Consider the following 18,060-nt stretch of genomic DNA (forward strand, 5'->3'; position numbering starts at 1 on the left):
AGAATAACTTCGTATTTTTAATTCCCTGGTTAAATAAAATTGGAATGTTTTTAGAAGCTTTTCTGTAGGATGGATAGTATCTAGCTACTATAGCTTTCTAGTCTATTGCATTTTGCAAATCTCCTTTAATGCCTCTATCCCACAAGTAGCTATGGGTTTTTTGCTTTCCCCCAAATTAGTGTATATTTGGACTTAAATGGTTAATTTTATGACCCATATTTACTAAAGATTGTGTTCAGAATTCTGAAAATCAATTGTATATGAAGTCTGATAATATAATTACTATATTAAAAATATAGTATATTCCCAATATAGTAATATTACAAGACTAAAATACTTGTTCCATGATTGCTGGTTTTATACGTAACACTTTTTGTAATGACTTTGGAATTCTCCTCAAGGCCAATATTTTATTCACTATGTATTCTTTTATTTATTTTTTTGTTTTTAAACAACTAGAAGCATTTACAACAAAATTAGGCAAATTGAGTATTATTAAGTTCAGAGATATTTTTACCCAACAAATGTGTATCAGTTAAGTATTACAAGTTATTTTGCAATATGGTTTTTATAAACTGATTATGAAGGAAATTCCAAAAGAAAAATTTTTATGTTTTGTGCATTTGTGGAATAAATGTATAACTTTCTAGAGTGACTACTTTGAAAAGAGAGTTATTTGGATGCCTGCTATGGGCTTTGATACATTGACAGTCTAAATAAAAAATAGTCACTGACTTTAGGGTTCTTATAATGTTTAAGTTTTAGTATTATTTGTGTAATATAGTTTTATTTTTATAGTGTCATTTTTATATAGCAAAGAAGTTATGCTCTGCTTCTGATTTTTTTTCATTTTGAACAATATTTTTTCTGTTAGAATAAAACTATATAAATTTCCTTTTATAGGAAAGAATACCCACCTCATGTCCAAAAATTTGAAAGTAATCCTGTAAGGTTAGGTCGGCCCCAAGGTGTTGGTAAGTGTTCAGTTTTATCTGTTATGTTTGTAAAGGATTTTGGGTAGTTGTATGACAGGTAGAAATAAAGGTATGGCACTGGCTTTAGAATATTCCCAGGTATAATAGACATATTTAGAAAACCATTTTTTATAACTGATTTGACAATTTATTGTGAATGAAATCATCCTGAAATGGTTGCACATTCAATTGATTTCAATTTGAAATCATTATATTAGCATTTTTGTTAAATTCAAGATCCAAATATTAACTGGGATTATAGCTTCATAATTACGTTTTGTTAAACTATGTTGTAATCTTGTGTCATGCAATCATCTTGACTTAAAGTTCTGGTTATTCTTTATTGTACATGTTGAAACATTTTAACTAAAAAATTTTGATGATATAAATTAGTATGTTTTCATAACAAGGATCATGAGGAATTTATCATATTTAATTTTAGTACTTTTGTTTCTGTCTCCTTCCTTTAGATCGTATAATGAAGAAAACAGAAGAGTCTCAATCACACTCAGAGTCTGAAATTAAGAGGAAAGTATCACAGAAACGTCACAGTACATATCAGTCTACATCTCCTCTGTCTCCTGCCTCAAAAAAATGTTTAACTGGTTTAGAGGTGGGTAGAGAAATTATTTTTTGTTGTCAATCAGATGGTATTTTTAGTACTTACTGAATTTTAGGTGACCTTTTCTTATAGGACTCGAAGAGAACCAGAACATTTATTTAGGCAAGCTTTTCTCCCTTCACTAGGCCATTTTTAGCTATCCAAGATGTAGAACGTCTTTCTAAAAGGAATATATGTGTTTCCCTTGCAACATATTGCAAATAACTGCTCTCAACCAGAATTTTCTTGAAATAATTTCCAATTTACCGTAAACTAAAAACAACAACAACAAAAAAACAAAACAGAAAGGGTATTCGTATATCCTTTTATTTGATTCCTCCATTTTCCACATTTGCTTTATTGTTCTCCCTTCCTCTGCCTTCTTTCCTTCTCCCTTGCTACATACATGTCTGTGTATTGTTCTGCACCATTTGAGTATAAGAAACAGGCATGATGCTTATTTATAGCTAATAAATAGCTAAATTTTATATAGCTAAATTTTAAATTTTATAGCTAAAATTTATAGATAATATTTTAGTGTGTTTTTCTTTAAAAAATGAAAACTGTAAAAGGACATTCTCCTATGTAACCAGATTACAACTGTCAAAATTTAAAAATTAACATGGATTCAAAATTACCATATAATTCATACAGTCCATTCAGATATTACCTAATGTTCTTTATTAATACAGGATCCTATTCAGGATTAGACGTTACATTTAATTGCCATGATCTTTAGTCTCTTTTAGTCTTTTCTTGTCTTTCGTAACCCTGATATTTGTGAGAAGTATCTGTGAGAAGACTAGATATTTGTGAGGAGTATAGATCACTTACTTTGAACCTCGAGTGGGGTTTGTCTGATGTTTCTTCATGATTTATACATTTTTCAAGAATCCTCAGGTGTGTTGCTGTAATCTTACTATTATATTATATCAAGAGGCATACAATGTTGATTTTTCACATTGCTGACACTTTTACCTTGGTTAATACGAGGTCTGTCCAGGAGATATCCAGCCATGTCATAGGAAAAATAGAGACATTTATTGAAGATGATACAAAACAAAAGAAACATTGTTCATAGGACAGTGATGCCTCAGTCCCTTTCAAAGTAGACATCTTGGGACCTCACACAGTTCTTCCAGTTGCCATCAACTGCCCCATCACATTTTCCTGAACCTTATCAACAGTCTGAAATCTCTTCCCTTTCAAAGGTGATTTTAGTTTTGGGAGAAGTCAGAAGTCACAGGGTGCCAAATCTGGGATGTAGGGGGGCTGAGTCATGTGGGTGATTTGATGTTTCCTCAAAACCTCCGCATGAGATGTGATGAATGAGCAGGCACATTGTTGCAATGAAGCTGCCATACACCAGTTGCCCATAGCTGTGGTCTTCTGAATCATCCGAATAGTTCTCACAGGGGAATGTTCATGCTTAATGCAAAATTGGATAGAGATTCATTGGCTCTACTCACTCAGTTATTTTGAATGTGATGGCCACATAATACACATGCTTACTCAACAGTGTCTACCACCCCCACTGAACTAGTTCAGTGAAGTTTTGCAAACTGTTCTGGCTTTGTTAACAGTGGCTGGACTTTTTCTAAACAGACCTCGTATTTATGCTTAGAGACTGGCAAATAGTATGTGATATGTAATTTGGATGTATTTTATTTTATAAATCTTTCATGGATCTTTATTTTCCAGAAGAAATTATGCTTAACATAAAATTGTTAGAATTTACATTGCTGTATTTCATTTCAATATAATGTTCTTTCTTTCTCTTTGGCAAAAGGCTAAATATGAGAGTGAGACCATTTGCCCCTTAATTGTGTCCAACCAGTTGTGTGCATAGTTTAGCTGTTATCTGTGCATTCAAAATACATAGGATGCTATTGAATGTGCTATGAGAAAAATAATTTCCTTATACCTATATTTCACAAATAGCATAAGAAGAGTTCTCCCATGAACTGTCAGAGAAAGAGACATCCTTTTTTTTTTTTTAATAACCTAAATATCCTGTGATAATGAGTTGGTATTTTACTAAGTTGTTTTTTGGCCTGGTTGCAACTTGATTTTCATCATTTTGTTATCTAGGGTAGATCTTGGAATAGGTAACATGGTACAAGAGAAGGGCTTTCTGTTGGTCATTTTAGGCAAGGTAAACACTTTTTTTTGTCATTTTTTCACACTTGAAAAAGGGGACCAGACTAGAACAGTGGTCCTTAGACTTTTTTTACTTGTGTGCTTTGCATATATTTTTGAATTATAAATTCACATAGGAAAAATGTATAGAACTTAAGCACTCAGTAAAAAGAATTTTGATATTTATATATACAGATATAATATTTTATAGCTACCCCCTGCCATTTAGTACTCCTGCAAATACTTGAAAACTCCTGTCACTTAAACAATTTAAAAGAATTTTAAACAACTATGTACTCTCTTATGAATTTTTAAGTTGACTTTGAACATTTTTCATCTAAAGTTTAAATGGCCTCACAGAAAATCATAGCTGACACAGTGAAAAGGGTAACGTTTTAAAATAAATTGGTTAGATCTCCCTTCTCATGTATGGATTTGGTAGTATCCAAATACAATAAGTCTTAATAATTACCATCTCATTCTGTCATTTGCATTGTCACAACAAATATTTATTCACTTAATTTCCTGTGATATGAAGCTTGAAGCATTAAAAATTTTTATTTTACATTATTTTATTTATTAAAAAGAAAAGCAGATTCATAGAAAGAGAATAAATGGATAGTTGCCAGAGTGGAGGGAGGGATGAGGAATGGGTGAAAAAGGTGAAGGGTAATATAGTCAATAATATTGTGACTGCAGAGTGACAGATGATTACTAGACTTAGTGTGGTGATTGCATTATAAGGTATCTAAATGTTGAATCACACTATATTGTACACCTGAAACTAATATAATATTGTATATCAGTTATACTTAAGTTTTAGAAAAGAATACAATATATACAACATAATAACATACAAAAAGAATAGATTAAAACTATATTGTTGCAAAGTTTGATAAGTATTTGGCATAAAGTTATTTGAAATGCATCTTTTAATTAGAGATATTGACTTGTTCTTAATTACTTCATGTGTCCATGGATAAATATATGTTATATACTAAGACTCAACATCTATTCCTATGTTTCTTCTTATAGAAGTAAGTGCTGAGGAACCTTATTCACATAAATAAATACGTGACCATGGAAAAAATTATATTGTAGTAGTTATCACTTAATTCTTTGAGCTTCTAAAGTAAATGCCCCAAATTTCATGATACTCTACTGTCAAAAAACCATTTTTTAATCTCAAAACTGTAACCTACATTAGGCCTTTCTTAAAATATTTTGGAAGCACTGTCTTAGAATTCTATCAGTTTTCTTGCAAAGTTTTTGTTAACCAAAACTTACAATTCATTCCTTTCTTTTTAACATTTAAAATTATCCTTTGGTGTTTTGTTGTTGTTGTTGTTGTTGTTGTTTGTTTTAAGATTTTACTTACTGCCTTGGCTGCTGTGGCTCAGTGAATTGAGCACTAGCCCACGAACAGAGGGGTTGCTGGTTGATTCCCAGTCAGGGCACATTGCCTGTGTTGTAGGCTGGGTCCCTAGCTGGGGGCATGTGAGAGGCAACTGATTTAATGTATTTCTCACACATGGATGTTTCTCTCCCTCTCTTTCTCCCTTCCTTCCCCTCCCTCTAAAAATAAATAAAATCTTAAAAATTTTTGAAAAAGAAAGGATTTTATGTATTTACTTTTTAAAGAGGGGAAGGGAGGGAGAAAGAGAGAGAGAGAAACATTCATGTGAGAGAGAAACATCAAATGCATGCATGTGCCTCGAGTGGGGATGGAACCCACAACCCAGGCATATACCTTGAAAGGTCACTGGAATTGAACCAGTGACCTTTTGCTTTGTGGGATGCTGCCCAACCAACTGAGCCATACTGGGCAGGGCTCTTTTCTTTTTTTTTTTAAATCCTCACCCAAGGATATGTTTGTGGATGTGTGTGAAAGAGAGACAGATACAGATATTGATATGAAGGAAAAACAGTGGTTGCTTCCTGTATGTGTGTTGACCAGGTATCAAACCCACAATCTTTTGGTGTGTGGGATGATGCTCCAACCAACTCAACCACCCTGGCAGGGCAGAGGTCTGGGCTGGGCTGGTCTGGTCTGGCCTGGCCTGGCCTTGTCTTGTCTTGTCTTCTCCCTCCCCTCCCTTCCCTTTCTTTTCTTTCTTGTGAAGAAGAGCAGTTGTGGCAGGAGATGCCTGGACATCAGAAGCATAATCATATCAGTTTTTGGAAAGTTTATATGTAGAAACTGAGGATGTAGATACTGATTCCCTTAAGATCATTTATGCCCTGTATACTTTTGAAAATCTTTAGGTAGCCCTTGAGTCATACATAGTCTATTTTGGAGACTGCTGCACTAGAAGGTCTCAAAATTTCTTCAGAATTCTGATACTAAATCCTAACTGATAGGACATACTCTGGATTTTTTTGTGATAGCCATGGTGATGATGATGGGAGGGAAAGAGTTAATTTTGAGATTTTTGTATTTGTTATTTGATGTTGAAATAAAATGCCAAAGTCTTTTATTTTTTTGGAACTTAAGCTTTCTGAATAGTGTAAATGTTGTCCAAAATATGGAAAAGTAAAAGAAATTCAGACCAAATGCCAAAGTTGTGGTATTCTTTTTTCTAAGGATTTGCAAAGAAATTGCAGACAAGCTGTAACTTTGAACGAATCAACTGGACCATTATTAAGAATGTCAAATCATCAGAATTCTGGAGGACAGAAGTCACAAAACATAACAGTCAAGAAGTTTTATGGCAACAGTATGGGAAAGGTCCCAATTGATATTATTGTGAATTGTGATGATAGTAGACAGAATTATTTACAGACTAATGGCAAAGTTGTTTTGCCTAAGGCAAAAGGAACCAAAATCACAAACCTGAAAGAAAAGAAAACAAGCCTGTCAGAACTAAATGATCCAAGTAAGTGGTTTACTTACTCCCTTTGGTATTACTTATATGAGTCCAATATTTTTCACATATATTTTGAAGTAAGCATGAGTATATTTGAGAAATGTAATTTTGATTTGTATCTACTTCTGTCAGTTATGGTACATTTTTTGGATAGATGATTAAAACTGTCTGTGTTCTCATGTTTTACTTCATAAACAACAAAAGCACAGAACTTGGCCCCAGTCCTAGATCAGGTCCATTTATGCCCAACTTCCTAACTTTGGTCTGGTTAACTTAATCTCTCTGATTTGTAAATAAAAAGATTTGTTTCTTCATTGACAGTATTTTTGAAGCAGTAAATGAAATAACATATAAAGTGCCTAGCATAGCCCAATAAAATATTTTACAGTTAGAAAGGACTCTGAAAATTAGTTTACTTACCACGTTGTTTCTCCCTTAAATCTTTTTTCCTATCTTTCAACACATGTGCATGTGTGTATACGGAACACAGTCCTGTTATGAGAAATAGCAAAAGGTTGGAAACACTTAGGGACTGGTTGAATAAACTATAGTACATGTAGTTGTAAAAGAAGAGAAAGTTATGATTTAGTATTGTTTGATTTCCAAGATCTGTTAATCAAGTGAATAAAAGCAAGGTGAATATCAAAGTGTATATTGTGCTACCCTTTAGGGTGAGAGAAGAATCTAGGAATTTTTTCTGTTTAATGGAAAGATATCAGAAACTGATTTCAAAAGTGGTTGGAAAGGGGGGAAATAGTATGGGAATTAGAGATAGAGGCTAGATGTCTCCAAATATACTTGTTTTATAGATCAGACTTTGGAACCATACAAATGTTTCATATGATTATAAAAGAAAATTAAATTACGAGTTTTTGCTTTGATTTATTTTTAGTTTTTTTTAAATTATTGATTTATATTAATAAGTGAAACAGCAGTTTCTATTTATTTATGTATTCATTGTATGTGCCCTGACCAGAGATTGAATCTGCATCCTTGGCATATCAGGACGATGCTCTAACCAACTGAGTTACCTTGTCAGAGCTAAATTGCAACTTTTTAAAAAAAAAATCAAAACTGCAATGAAATAAATGAACATCATTATATATCTAGTTGGTGGCTTGAACACACAGAAGAATTATTTCAAATGGATGTAAATTAAAACAAGATTGTGGCTGTGCATCCTAATGTGAGATATTTTAAGGTCAAATGGAACTGTAAAGAAATCCTAAGTATATTCAGTGATACTGTTATTAACATTATTGGTATTGGGATTTTTAAATACATTAATAAAATAAACGATTATATTGTTGTCTCCAGAAACCAAGATTTTCAGTGTTATAGAAAAAGGATACAAAAGTAAAATGAAAGAGATCAAAATCTTGTAACTTTACATTTAAATTAGAGCTAATATGAACTCATTGTATATTTTCTCTTAGAAAATATCTGTTTCCTAGCTTTTCCCACAGAAAATGCCTAGAAACAGTAAGCAACCCTCATATAGAAACAACCCTAGTTGCCATATTTGTGTTTTTGAATATCATATCCCACTAAAAATACCCAGAGCTCTTCACAGAAGTTGCTAACTCAAGATCTGGAGCATGAATGTATGGATAAATCTAGATCATCTAGTCATATTAGGAAGAATGGAAGCTGCCAGAAAGACACAGGAGCTAAAATGAAAGAGTTCCCATTGACCAGTGATGGGAATGCTTGGGTCACAAACAGTTATAACTACTATTTTTTGAAATATGTCAAATATATTATAATCAATCAGTTTATAATGATATCTCCTAATTTCACCCAAAAGAAAAACTCCATTGGTTACTTTTGGAGATTGCTTAAGGTTCCTAATTGTTACTTTGAAAACTGGTAAATAAAGGCGATAAAATTAAGCTTTTTTTAAAACCTCAGAACTGTCAAGTTCTATTTTAATTAAGTTCCATATAAAAAACTTAGACCATACTAGTACATTAGCTTAGTTCTTAAAACACATTTTAAAAGCAATGCTTTGTAATGGCTGTGCAGCTTATACCTCTATTATGGTGTTATGATAATGTTGCTATTTGATGAGTATGATACATTTTATACCAGTGCAATATTAAATACTAATATCATTTGGATCTTTTCTAATTGTGAGGTTTTTATTATGGTAAGGTAGGGGGAAAAAAACCTCGCTTACTAGGCAGTTACTGTGTACTATTTCAGAGCCAAATTTCATATAGGAAATGTAACATTCTTAAGGAGTTACCAGTATGATAGGAACTGGAAGTTAATAAGGCTAAATTGATAAGTAAATACCATGTCTACATCAACCATGTATGCTGATAATACAAGGAAATAACTCCATGTGGTTCTTAGGTGTATTACGCAGTTAACTTTTCACAGCTTAACTATATCAACCATGAATTAAAACCATAAAACATAAATTTATTCCCTTGTGCTCAAAAAAAAAAATAAAAACTTAAGTACTTCCCATGTAAGTATAAGAAAAAATATGCTCTATTTTAAGAACATGTCATATTAATAATAAAAGTTATCAGCCCTGACTGATGTGACTCAGTGGATTGGCTGTCATCCTAAAAACTGAACTGTTGCTCACTGATTCCCGCTTAGGGCACATGCCTGGGTTGCAGGCCAGGTCTGTGGTTGGGGGTGTGTGAGAGTTAGTCAACTGGTGTTTCTGTCACACATCAATGTTTCTCTTCTCCCTCCCTTCTTCTCTCTCTAAAAATAAATAAATAAAAAATTTTTTAAAGTTATCATTTATTGCATGCTTATATTCCCTGCTTTGTGATAAAATTTTGTACACTAATCTATTTAATTTTTACAATCATGTGAGGTAGGTACTAATATATTCCATTTTATAACTAAGGCAATCTTGGCTTAAGGAGATTGAATAAATAATATATACATATGGACCATTGGAGTGTAGATTTTAAAAGCATTTTTTGAGCCCTGGTTGGGTAGCTTAGTTGGGCAGAGCATCATCCTGATATGCCAAGGTTGTGGGTTTGATTCCTGTTTAGGGCACATACCAGAATCATTCAGTGAATGTATAAATAAGTGGGACAACAAATCAATGTCTCTCTGTATGTCTGTCTCTCTCTCTCTAACCCCCTTCTCTCTCTCTCTCTCAAACCAATAAATAAGAAAAGAAATAAAAGCTTACTTAAAATTTTTTTTCTGGTTCCAAAGTCTGTTTTCTTTATATTCTTAATCATTCTTAAATTTGTATTTCTATTAAAATAATTTATTATGAAGCTTGTGCTGTGGGTGATCAAATAATAAAATATGCAGTGTCTCAGGTAATCATAAATTCTGTGTAGAAAAATGAAGCAGGAAATAGAGATTGATAATTATAAGGTGTCAGAAAGGGTGCTATTTTAGATAGGTGGTAGAATAGAGGCACCTTTGATAAAGCAACTTTTGAACAGAGCCCAAAATGAAAGAGGATGATATGCTGATATTTATGGGAACAAGTTTGGCATAATAAATACAAAGGCCCTGTATTAGTGTAATTGGGTTGCCATAACAGTACCACAGACTGAGAGGCTCAAACAACATAAATTTATTTTCTCACAGTTCTGGAGACTGGAAGTTAAAGATCAGGATGTGTCCTAGGTTGGTATGTCTGTTGAGGCCTCTCTTCCTGGCTTCTACGATGGCTGCCTTTCTTCTTTGTTCTCCTGTGGCCTTTCTTCTTTTCTTCTGTGCATGTGTGGAGAGAGACCTCTGGTATCTCCTCTTTTTATAAGGTCACCAGTCCTATCAGATTAAGGCTTCACCTTTTGACCTCATTTAACTTTTTCATTACCTCCTTATAAGGCCCCATTCCCAAATATAGTCATATTGGGGATTTAGGGCTTCAACATAGAATTTTGAGGGGACCCAGTTCTGTTTGTAACAGACCCCGATGAAGAATTTTGAATATATATTAGAATATATTTTATATTTTATGTCGAATTAAAGCAGCTATGAACTTTTTAACTTTATACCACATTTGTACACTCTCCATTTGCTTTGCAAATATGGTGACATTGAGCACAACTCTCAATAATTTTAAATTAATAAAATAAGAACTGGTAGTACAGGTCTACCTGTTGCAGCATTGGGGCTTTAAAATAAGTTTTTGATATAGTAGATACAGAAGTTTCAGTGCCCCTGGAGCATCATAAAAATAACTGTAGAGAGAACACTAGGCACTGTGCTAAACCTTTTACATACTCTTATGTTCTTGTGACAGTCCTTCGAAATAGGTACTGTTATTCTCCTCGGTTTTACAGAGAGAAAAAGGTGAGGCAAATAGTGAGAATGAGGCAAACAAAACCCTCATTTAACAAATGTTTGTAAATCTACTTAGACCATCTAATCTGGCCTGTTATGTATTCTGTCAATAAATACTGGTTCTGAAAAAGATCCATTTTAAGCCCTTAAGCATTTGATTCTGAGACTGTACAGCAAAAGAAAAAAAGACAGTAAAAAAGATGCTGGGGATGATACCTCTTAGGGACACATATGCTACCCAAAAAATATTAACTAAGCATTTATGTAGAGATTGCTAAAAAAGAAAATTGCTCCTAGAAATTTATGCATTTTTCAATAGATGATTTTTGTATTTTTTTTTTCTTGTGCCAGGCAGGTACTGTTTTAGAGTTACATAGCAGTGGACAAGGTATAGTTAATGTGTAGTGGGAGAGGCAAATGAGCAAGTAAACATGCACAGCAAAAACAAATTTTGAATCACTCGATGTGAATAATCAAGTGCCCATGTGCTTACTTTAAATTGGGTAGTCAATCAAAAAGGGATATTTAAGCTAATACTTGAGGGGAAAAGTAGAAGTTTGGGAAATTACAATCCAGACAGGAACAAGCTTGCAGTATTTGAGTAACAGAATAAATGGGTAGTTTGCTTGGAGTATAAAGGAGGGAAAATGTAGTAGTATAAGAAAGTTGGAGGAGTAGGCGAGGGCCAAATTATGTACATTTATAAACTAAGTAAAGAGTAAAGAGTTGGGATTTGACTTAAGTGCCGTGTGGGTGGCTCTGGGGAATCATGATATAGAGATGGGGTTGATAAGATTTAGTAAGTACAAGGGATAAGAGTAAATTACCTTCATAATATCTTCTCTTGTCCATGCTTATTTTTCAGTAAGATTGAGCATTAGATGCTAGTCCAAGTTGTCCTAAGGACCAGTTAGGATTTTAGTGGTTTCCTAAAAAAGTGAAATGTTTCCTAGTGTGGTCGCATGACCACACAATTTTATATCACCAAAATTATGTGATCATGTGAAGTTTTACATACATTTAAAATGCATGCTATTTTGTGAACAATTTGTATGCAGATTATGGTCATACTTTTGCTTTTTGGAACTTTGAGATAGACCTTCTGATTAAACATTTAACTTGTGGCCCTGGCTAACATAGCTCAGTGGATTAAGTGCGGGCTGTGAACCAAAGCACTGCAGGTTTGATTCCCAGTCAGGGCACATGCTTGTGTTGCGGGCCAGGTCCCCAGTGGGGGCCACATGAGAGGCAACCACACGTTGATGTTTCTGTCTCTCTCTTTTTCCCTCCCTTCCTCTCTCTAGAAATAAATAAATAAATAAAAACGGGGAAATGTATAAAAAAAACATTTAACTTGTGTATGTTTCTTTGTCTGTGGTAGTGATAGACTATAGAATCAATTTCATATCTATATGTTGTAAAAAAAAAGATGTTATGCTTTCTTTATTTTTAATTTTCTAAATTTAACATTTCATCAGATAGAGTGGTTTGTATCTTCATTTGTTTTTATTAATCTCAAATCTGGAAGAGATCCATATAAAATTTGGCATATTTTCCACTTTGATAGTATGTTTACATTTTTAATATAAAGATATATAATGCCAGAAGTGAACTACATGAAATATTTAATATTTTTTATAGTCATCTTGTCCAGTGATGATGACGACGACGACAGGAATAACAGAAGAGAGAGTGTATCTCCTCAACCTGCTGATTCAGCATGTTCTTCCCCAGCACCATCCACTGGAAAAGTAGAAGCAGCACTAAATGAAAATACCTGTAGAGTAGAGCATGAACTAAGAAGCAGTCCAGCAGATTCAGAGTTAAATACAGTTCCGTTGCCAAGAAAAGCGAGAATGAAAGATCAGGTACTTTTACATTTATTGGCGTTTATTCAGATTATGTTTCCCTTTTGGGGTGCAAGTATTAGTTTAGAGGATAATTTGACAATGTTAATAGAAAAAGATAAATTATTCATTAAGTAAGGCTTAAAATACCACTTGAAAGATTATTTGGAAGAACATTCAATTAAATTGAAGTTTAAAGTGTAAACTGTTCAGCAGGAAGAGACAATATTAACCTTATATCAAAATGTAAGTATAAACAAATATACTTGTATAATTTGGGGACAGGGAGAAGTCCTTTTAACTTGGGTATGTTTAAATACATTGTTCTACTGTACTATATTTTACTATATAAAATTTCCAAAATGTTCAGGTAGAAAAGATAAAAGTTACGTCAGCAGACAAACGATAGTGCTTTTAAGAAAGGAATATTTGTAATGTAGATGACATATACTGTGTTAACATCTGTAATAGACTAAGAACTCTTAAAAGTTGAAGGAGAAAAGAAAATGAAAAAAAAAAGAAAATAGTCAAAGACAGATAATAAACTACCACATGAAAAGTGCAAATTAGTAAGGCAGTACAAATTAAGGAAAATGAAATATAACCATATTCTAAACAGACTTTCAGAATTAATACAAAATCAATTAATATATACTGCTGACAAGAATGTGAGGAAAAGAACACTTTTGTAATTTGCTGATGGAAAAGAAAGTTGTCATTATCTTTGGGGAAAGCAGTGTAAACACACCTATTGAAAAATTTTAAATGTATACTGAATGACCAACTAATTAATTGCCTAGACTCAATTTCAAAGGAATCCTCCTTCCATAGTACAAAGACTGTATGTATAAACATGGTTATTGGCATACAACTGCATATTAAATCATTGCCCATTAATATGGAAATTGATAAAGAAATTATGATATAGCCACAGCATGGACTGTTATGCAGCCGCTGACAATAAAAATTAGAACTATAGCAGTGACTTAGGATTTCTGCATGGTACTTTGAGTGTGAATACCAAAATGCAGAAATATGTGCATATTTTCTTATTTTTGTAAAGACTTTTTTAAAAAGAAACCCATAAGAATTATATATGGTTTACATATACATGTCAGGGATTACAGGAATATTGATAAAAATAGGCAATTTACATACTTAGTTATTAAGAACTAAACCATAAAGAACTAAAAATGAACCATAAAGAAACTAAACCATAAAGAACTATAAAGAACGAAAGAACCATAAAGAACTAAAAATGAAAAGCAATTATAAGGCTAAAAGAAAATGGATTAATATTTTTAATATAATCTTGAAGGATGCCTTTCTAAACATCTCGGCACAAGCAGTAGTAAAATGAAGAGATGAATATATTTGATCAAAAGAAAAGTACAGAACAGTATACCAAACATCATAAACATAATTTGATAGATAAATGCAAATAAAGAAAAAATAGTGAAATATGTGACAGAGTGTGAGTTGGTCCTTTATATATTTTTAATTTCTTAAAAACCACGAAATGGAAGACAACTTTAGAAAAATAAGTAAAGAAAATGAATAGAGTTCAAAAAGGTGGTATTAAAAATGAAATTATGAAAACTTTTGAGAGCCCTGGCTGGCGTAGCTCAGTGGATTGAGCGCCGGCTGGGAACCAAAGTGTCCCAGGTTCGATTCCCAGCCAGGGTACATTCCTGGGTTGCAGGCCATAACCCCCAGCAACCGCACATTGATGTTTCTTTCTCTCTCTCTCTCTCTCTCTCTCTCTCTCTCTCTCTCTCTCTCTCTCTCTCTCTCTCTCTCTCTCTCTCTCCTCCCCCCCTTCCCTCTCTAAAAATAAATAAATAAAATCTTTAAAAAAAAAAAAGCTCCCCCCTTTTTAAAAAAAAAAAAACTTTTGAAGTACAGTAGTATTTCATCTTGGTTAGGGTTTGGAGAAATGGGATGTTGGATGTGTAAATTGGTAAAATAACTATGCTGGAGGGCACTTTGGCAGTAATTATACATACCAGGATTTAGCAGCAAGAATGCTTCTTAGAGAGTAGTGTGTCATGGGAAAAGGTCAGAAAGAACTCAGATGTCAAAATAGGAGACTTCAGTTAATAAATGATGGATTTCCTATATGGTAGTCTTTGTGGGTGAACAGTTTTCAGACTGGCACACTGAACAATTAGGGTTCCTCAGAGACCTTTCAGAGGCTCCTTGGGAGGTTACAGATGACCCCATTCTAATCTCTCTCTACTGTGAATTCAGCTGGAGAAGCTCTTAAATGATCTATTTTATTTGAGCTAAATAACATCTCATTTGAAGAAAGATTTCTAAAACAAAAAAATGTTCTTAACAGCTCTGATAGGTTTCTGTTAATATCAAAGAAAATATCTATGATAAATCTATTAATAAGCCTGAAAGAGCAGTTTACAGGTATAAATGTATTTTTGTTTTAATATTTTCTCCTGTGAAACAGATCGCAGAAATGTCTCTATAGATGTAATGAGAATAGGCCTCTCTCTATGCATTACATATCTTTCTTTCTCTCTCTTTTTTTTATGAAGGTGATGTTTTATTCTCTTGATGATAATAATGAAGTTTTAACATAACTTTAATTACTTTTAATTTAAATTATATACTTATATAAAATATTTTGTATTATGAATAATTTGCATTTGGATTTGACTGAAATATTAAATCAAGTAGTTTTAAAATTTTAATATTTAAAGAGGAATCCTTTTGTAATGTAAATAACCACTTCTCTAAATTACCCATTTTCTCTAAAGAATTGTACATTTAATTATAATTGTTCATAATACTGGCTATCCAAGTATTATAGCCAGTACCCCTATTACTAACTAACTTTTATCCAGTATTTTAGTGTGCATGAAGCACTGTGCTAAGATGCTTATAGGCATTAGCTCATTTGAGCTAATACTCTTCATATTTTACAGTTTATAAACCTAAAACTTATAGAATTACTATTAAGTTTACAAAATCAGATCATTAAAAGACGGTATAACTGTGATTTGAAGCCAAGCAGTCTGATTCCCAGAGTACCATTTCTCACTGCTGTGCTGTATTCTGAGTTTTAAGTAATCACTAGCTAAGATATAACTATATAAAATAGAAGTGTTTAATATTATATAAAATCAACATGTTTCTACTTCATCTAACACGGCTGGAGTAATGTAAATCTTATATTTTGACCATTACATTTCTCATATTGGGTCTTCGTTGTATATGTATAGTACTTAGTTTGCAGCCTTGTTTTAGTAACTTATTAAGTGAAAATTATTTTTCTTTTTCAGTTTGGTAATTCTATTGTCAGCACACCTCTAAAGCGTCGCAAGGTGATTCCTCAAGAAACTTTAGTTGATCCTGTATCTTTAGGCTGCCCAGGTTCCTTTGCCAGTGTCATTTTAAACTGTCGAAGTATACGAGTAGGAACACTCTTTCGGCTATTAATAGAGCCTGTAATTGTAAGTACATCCTTAAGCACTCATTGTACTAAGTATAAGATTAAAAATTATCTGACTAAGGCTAATATGTAGTACTTTAAAATCTGTAAGTTCAGTGTTAAATTTAATAGAATATTAAAATTAAATATTTTATATTTATTTGTATATATAACCAATTATAAATAGCTCCTCACCTTAAAATTTAGTAAAAAAATTTATCATAATTCAGTGTTCACCGTAGTGACATATTCATTGTAGAAAGATACTTAGTATTTTCATTGAGTTAGAAAACTCTCCAAAATGTTAATCTTTTATTAAAAGATATGTTCATCTTTTATTCTTATGCCTGTTCAATGCATGAAAAGGGTATTTTAAAGAACATAAGGACAGAAAAAAGAATCCAAAAGTTTGGACTCTGCAGAAAAATGTCTTATAGCACTAAGGCTCCTAGAAATAGATTACTGGACTACAGTAGCCACCCAGAAGGCACTAGATTAATTCATTGTCCACAAAACCCAAATGACTTTATAGTTCTCTTACTGTTATCTGTCATACTTGTTTTCTTACTATTTTACTGCTACCAGTCCAATTCAAATGCGAATTTACTCTTTGAAATTTAATGTAATCTTAATTAGCCTTCTAGTCATCATTTTTCTTCTTTCTAATGTGTTCTATGCATTGTTGGTAAGTTAATCTTTGTTTAGCACTGCACTTATTTTGTAAGACTTATTTTATAATTCCTTAACTCGGTGTGCCTGACTATCCTTTTCTAACCTTTCAAACTGTCTTCTAGTATTATTCTTTACACATAAAGCAGTATCAATAAGCAAACTTTGTATCCTATCAGGAAAGTTAAATGGTAGTGCTGTCATTTAAATTATGGTAAATAATAGCTATTTATTTTCTAGGATTCATGATTCTAGGATAAATATAATCAAAAGGGGCCAAAAAACTTTGTAGGTTAGTTTATAGTGTAAAATGAAATGTGGACCTTATTTCTTATGAGAGAAAAACTATATCAGAAACCAGCATTTTTTTCTTTTTCATCAAAAAATTGTAGTTTCTCACGATTTCAAAACTAGAATGTTAAGTACTCCAGAGAGTTAAAGCAAATTATATGTAGATTATTTATTATTGCTCAATAACATCGTTACATATCAAGTTTTTCAGGGATTTATGAAGCTCTGTTTTGTTTTAAACCTTCATGCTACAGATTATCTTTACAGGTACTGTCAGGTAACAAAGATGTTTTTCTGTGTCTCTATACTTGTGAAACTTCCAGGGAAACCATGTAAGTTTTATGGTTCTTTCCCCATATTATTTAGACCATCATTATTCAGAACTCCCTACTATGATAATTAAGAGTGATGTTTTAGACATTTAGTTGAAAGTTGCATAGTCTCAAGACTATCTAGCAAGAACGTGAAAATTTGAATGAATTTTTTTATATGAAAGTTACAGATTAGTACATATATGATCTGGTGAAGAAAAACTAACTGAATTTACTTTAAGAAATAAAAGGCAGGACGTGACTAGTGTGACTCGGTTAGTTGGTTGAGGGTCATCCCACAAATCGAAGGTTCACGGTGCGTTTGTGGGTTTGGTCCCGGTTGGGGCCACAAGAGGCAACCAAACAACGATTGATGTTTCTCACATCCATATTTCTCTCCCTTGTCCATGTTTCTCTCCCTCTCTCTTTCTGTCCCCTTTTTCGATAAATAAAGTTTAACAAAACAAATAAAAGGGAGTGTATGTAATATAAAATGTGTTAATATAGGTTTCTTTTTAAAATTAAAATACTAAATGAAATATTTTAGCCAACAAATAGTTGTGCATATGTGTGGAAGTTTGCAATCTGTTATTAACCTTCCTTGTACCATGGCATTTTCCCAGAGAACATTT

General features: G+C 32.6%; 1 protein-coding gene across 8 annotated transcripts in view; it reads left to right on the forward strand.

Moving 5' to 3' along the window:
- Positions 1–18,060, forward strand: part of SENP6 (SUMO specific peptidase 6) — a 112,643-nt gene that overhangs the window by 59,907 nt on the left and 34,676 nt on the right. For 7 of the 8 annotated variants that reach the window (XM_028510889.2, XM_028510890.2, XM_028510888.2 and 4 more), the window contains 5 exons: positions 904–974; positions 1,445–1,587; positions 6,299–6,590; positions 12,507–12,733; positions 16,009–16,179. In XM_028510889.2, the coding sequence (XP_028366690.1) occupies positions 904–974; positions 1,445–1,587; positions 6,299–6,590; positions 12,507–12,733; positions 16,009–16,179 (904 nt within the window). The remainder of the gene's footprint in view (positions 1–903; positions 975–1,444; positions 1,588–6,298; positions 6,591–12,506; positions 12,734–16,008; positions 16,180–18,060) is intronic. The other variant, XM_036024368.1, reaches the window with a different exon arrangement.

This window comes from Phyllostomus discolor, chromosome 4 (genome assembly GCF_004126475.2).
Source record: "Phyllostomus discolor isolate MPI-MPIP mPhyDis1 chromosome 4, mPhyDis1.pri.v3, whole genome shotgun sequence".
NCBI lineage: Eukaryota > Metazoa > Chordata > Mammalia > Chiroptera > Phyllostomidae > Phyllostomus > Phyllostomus discolor.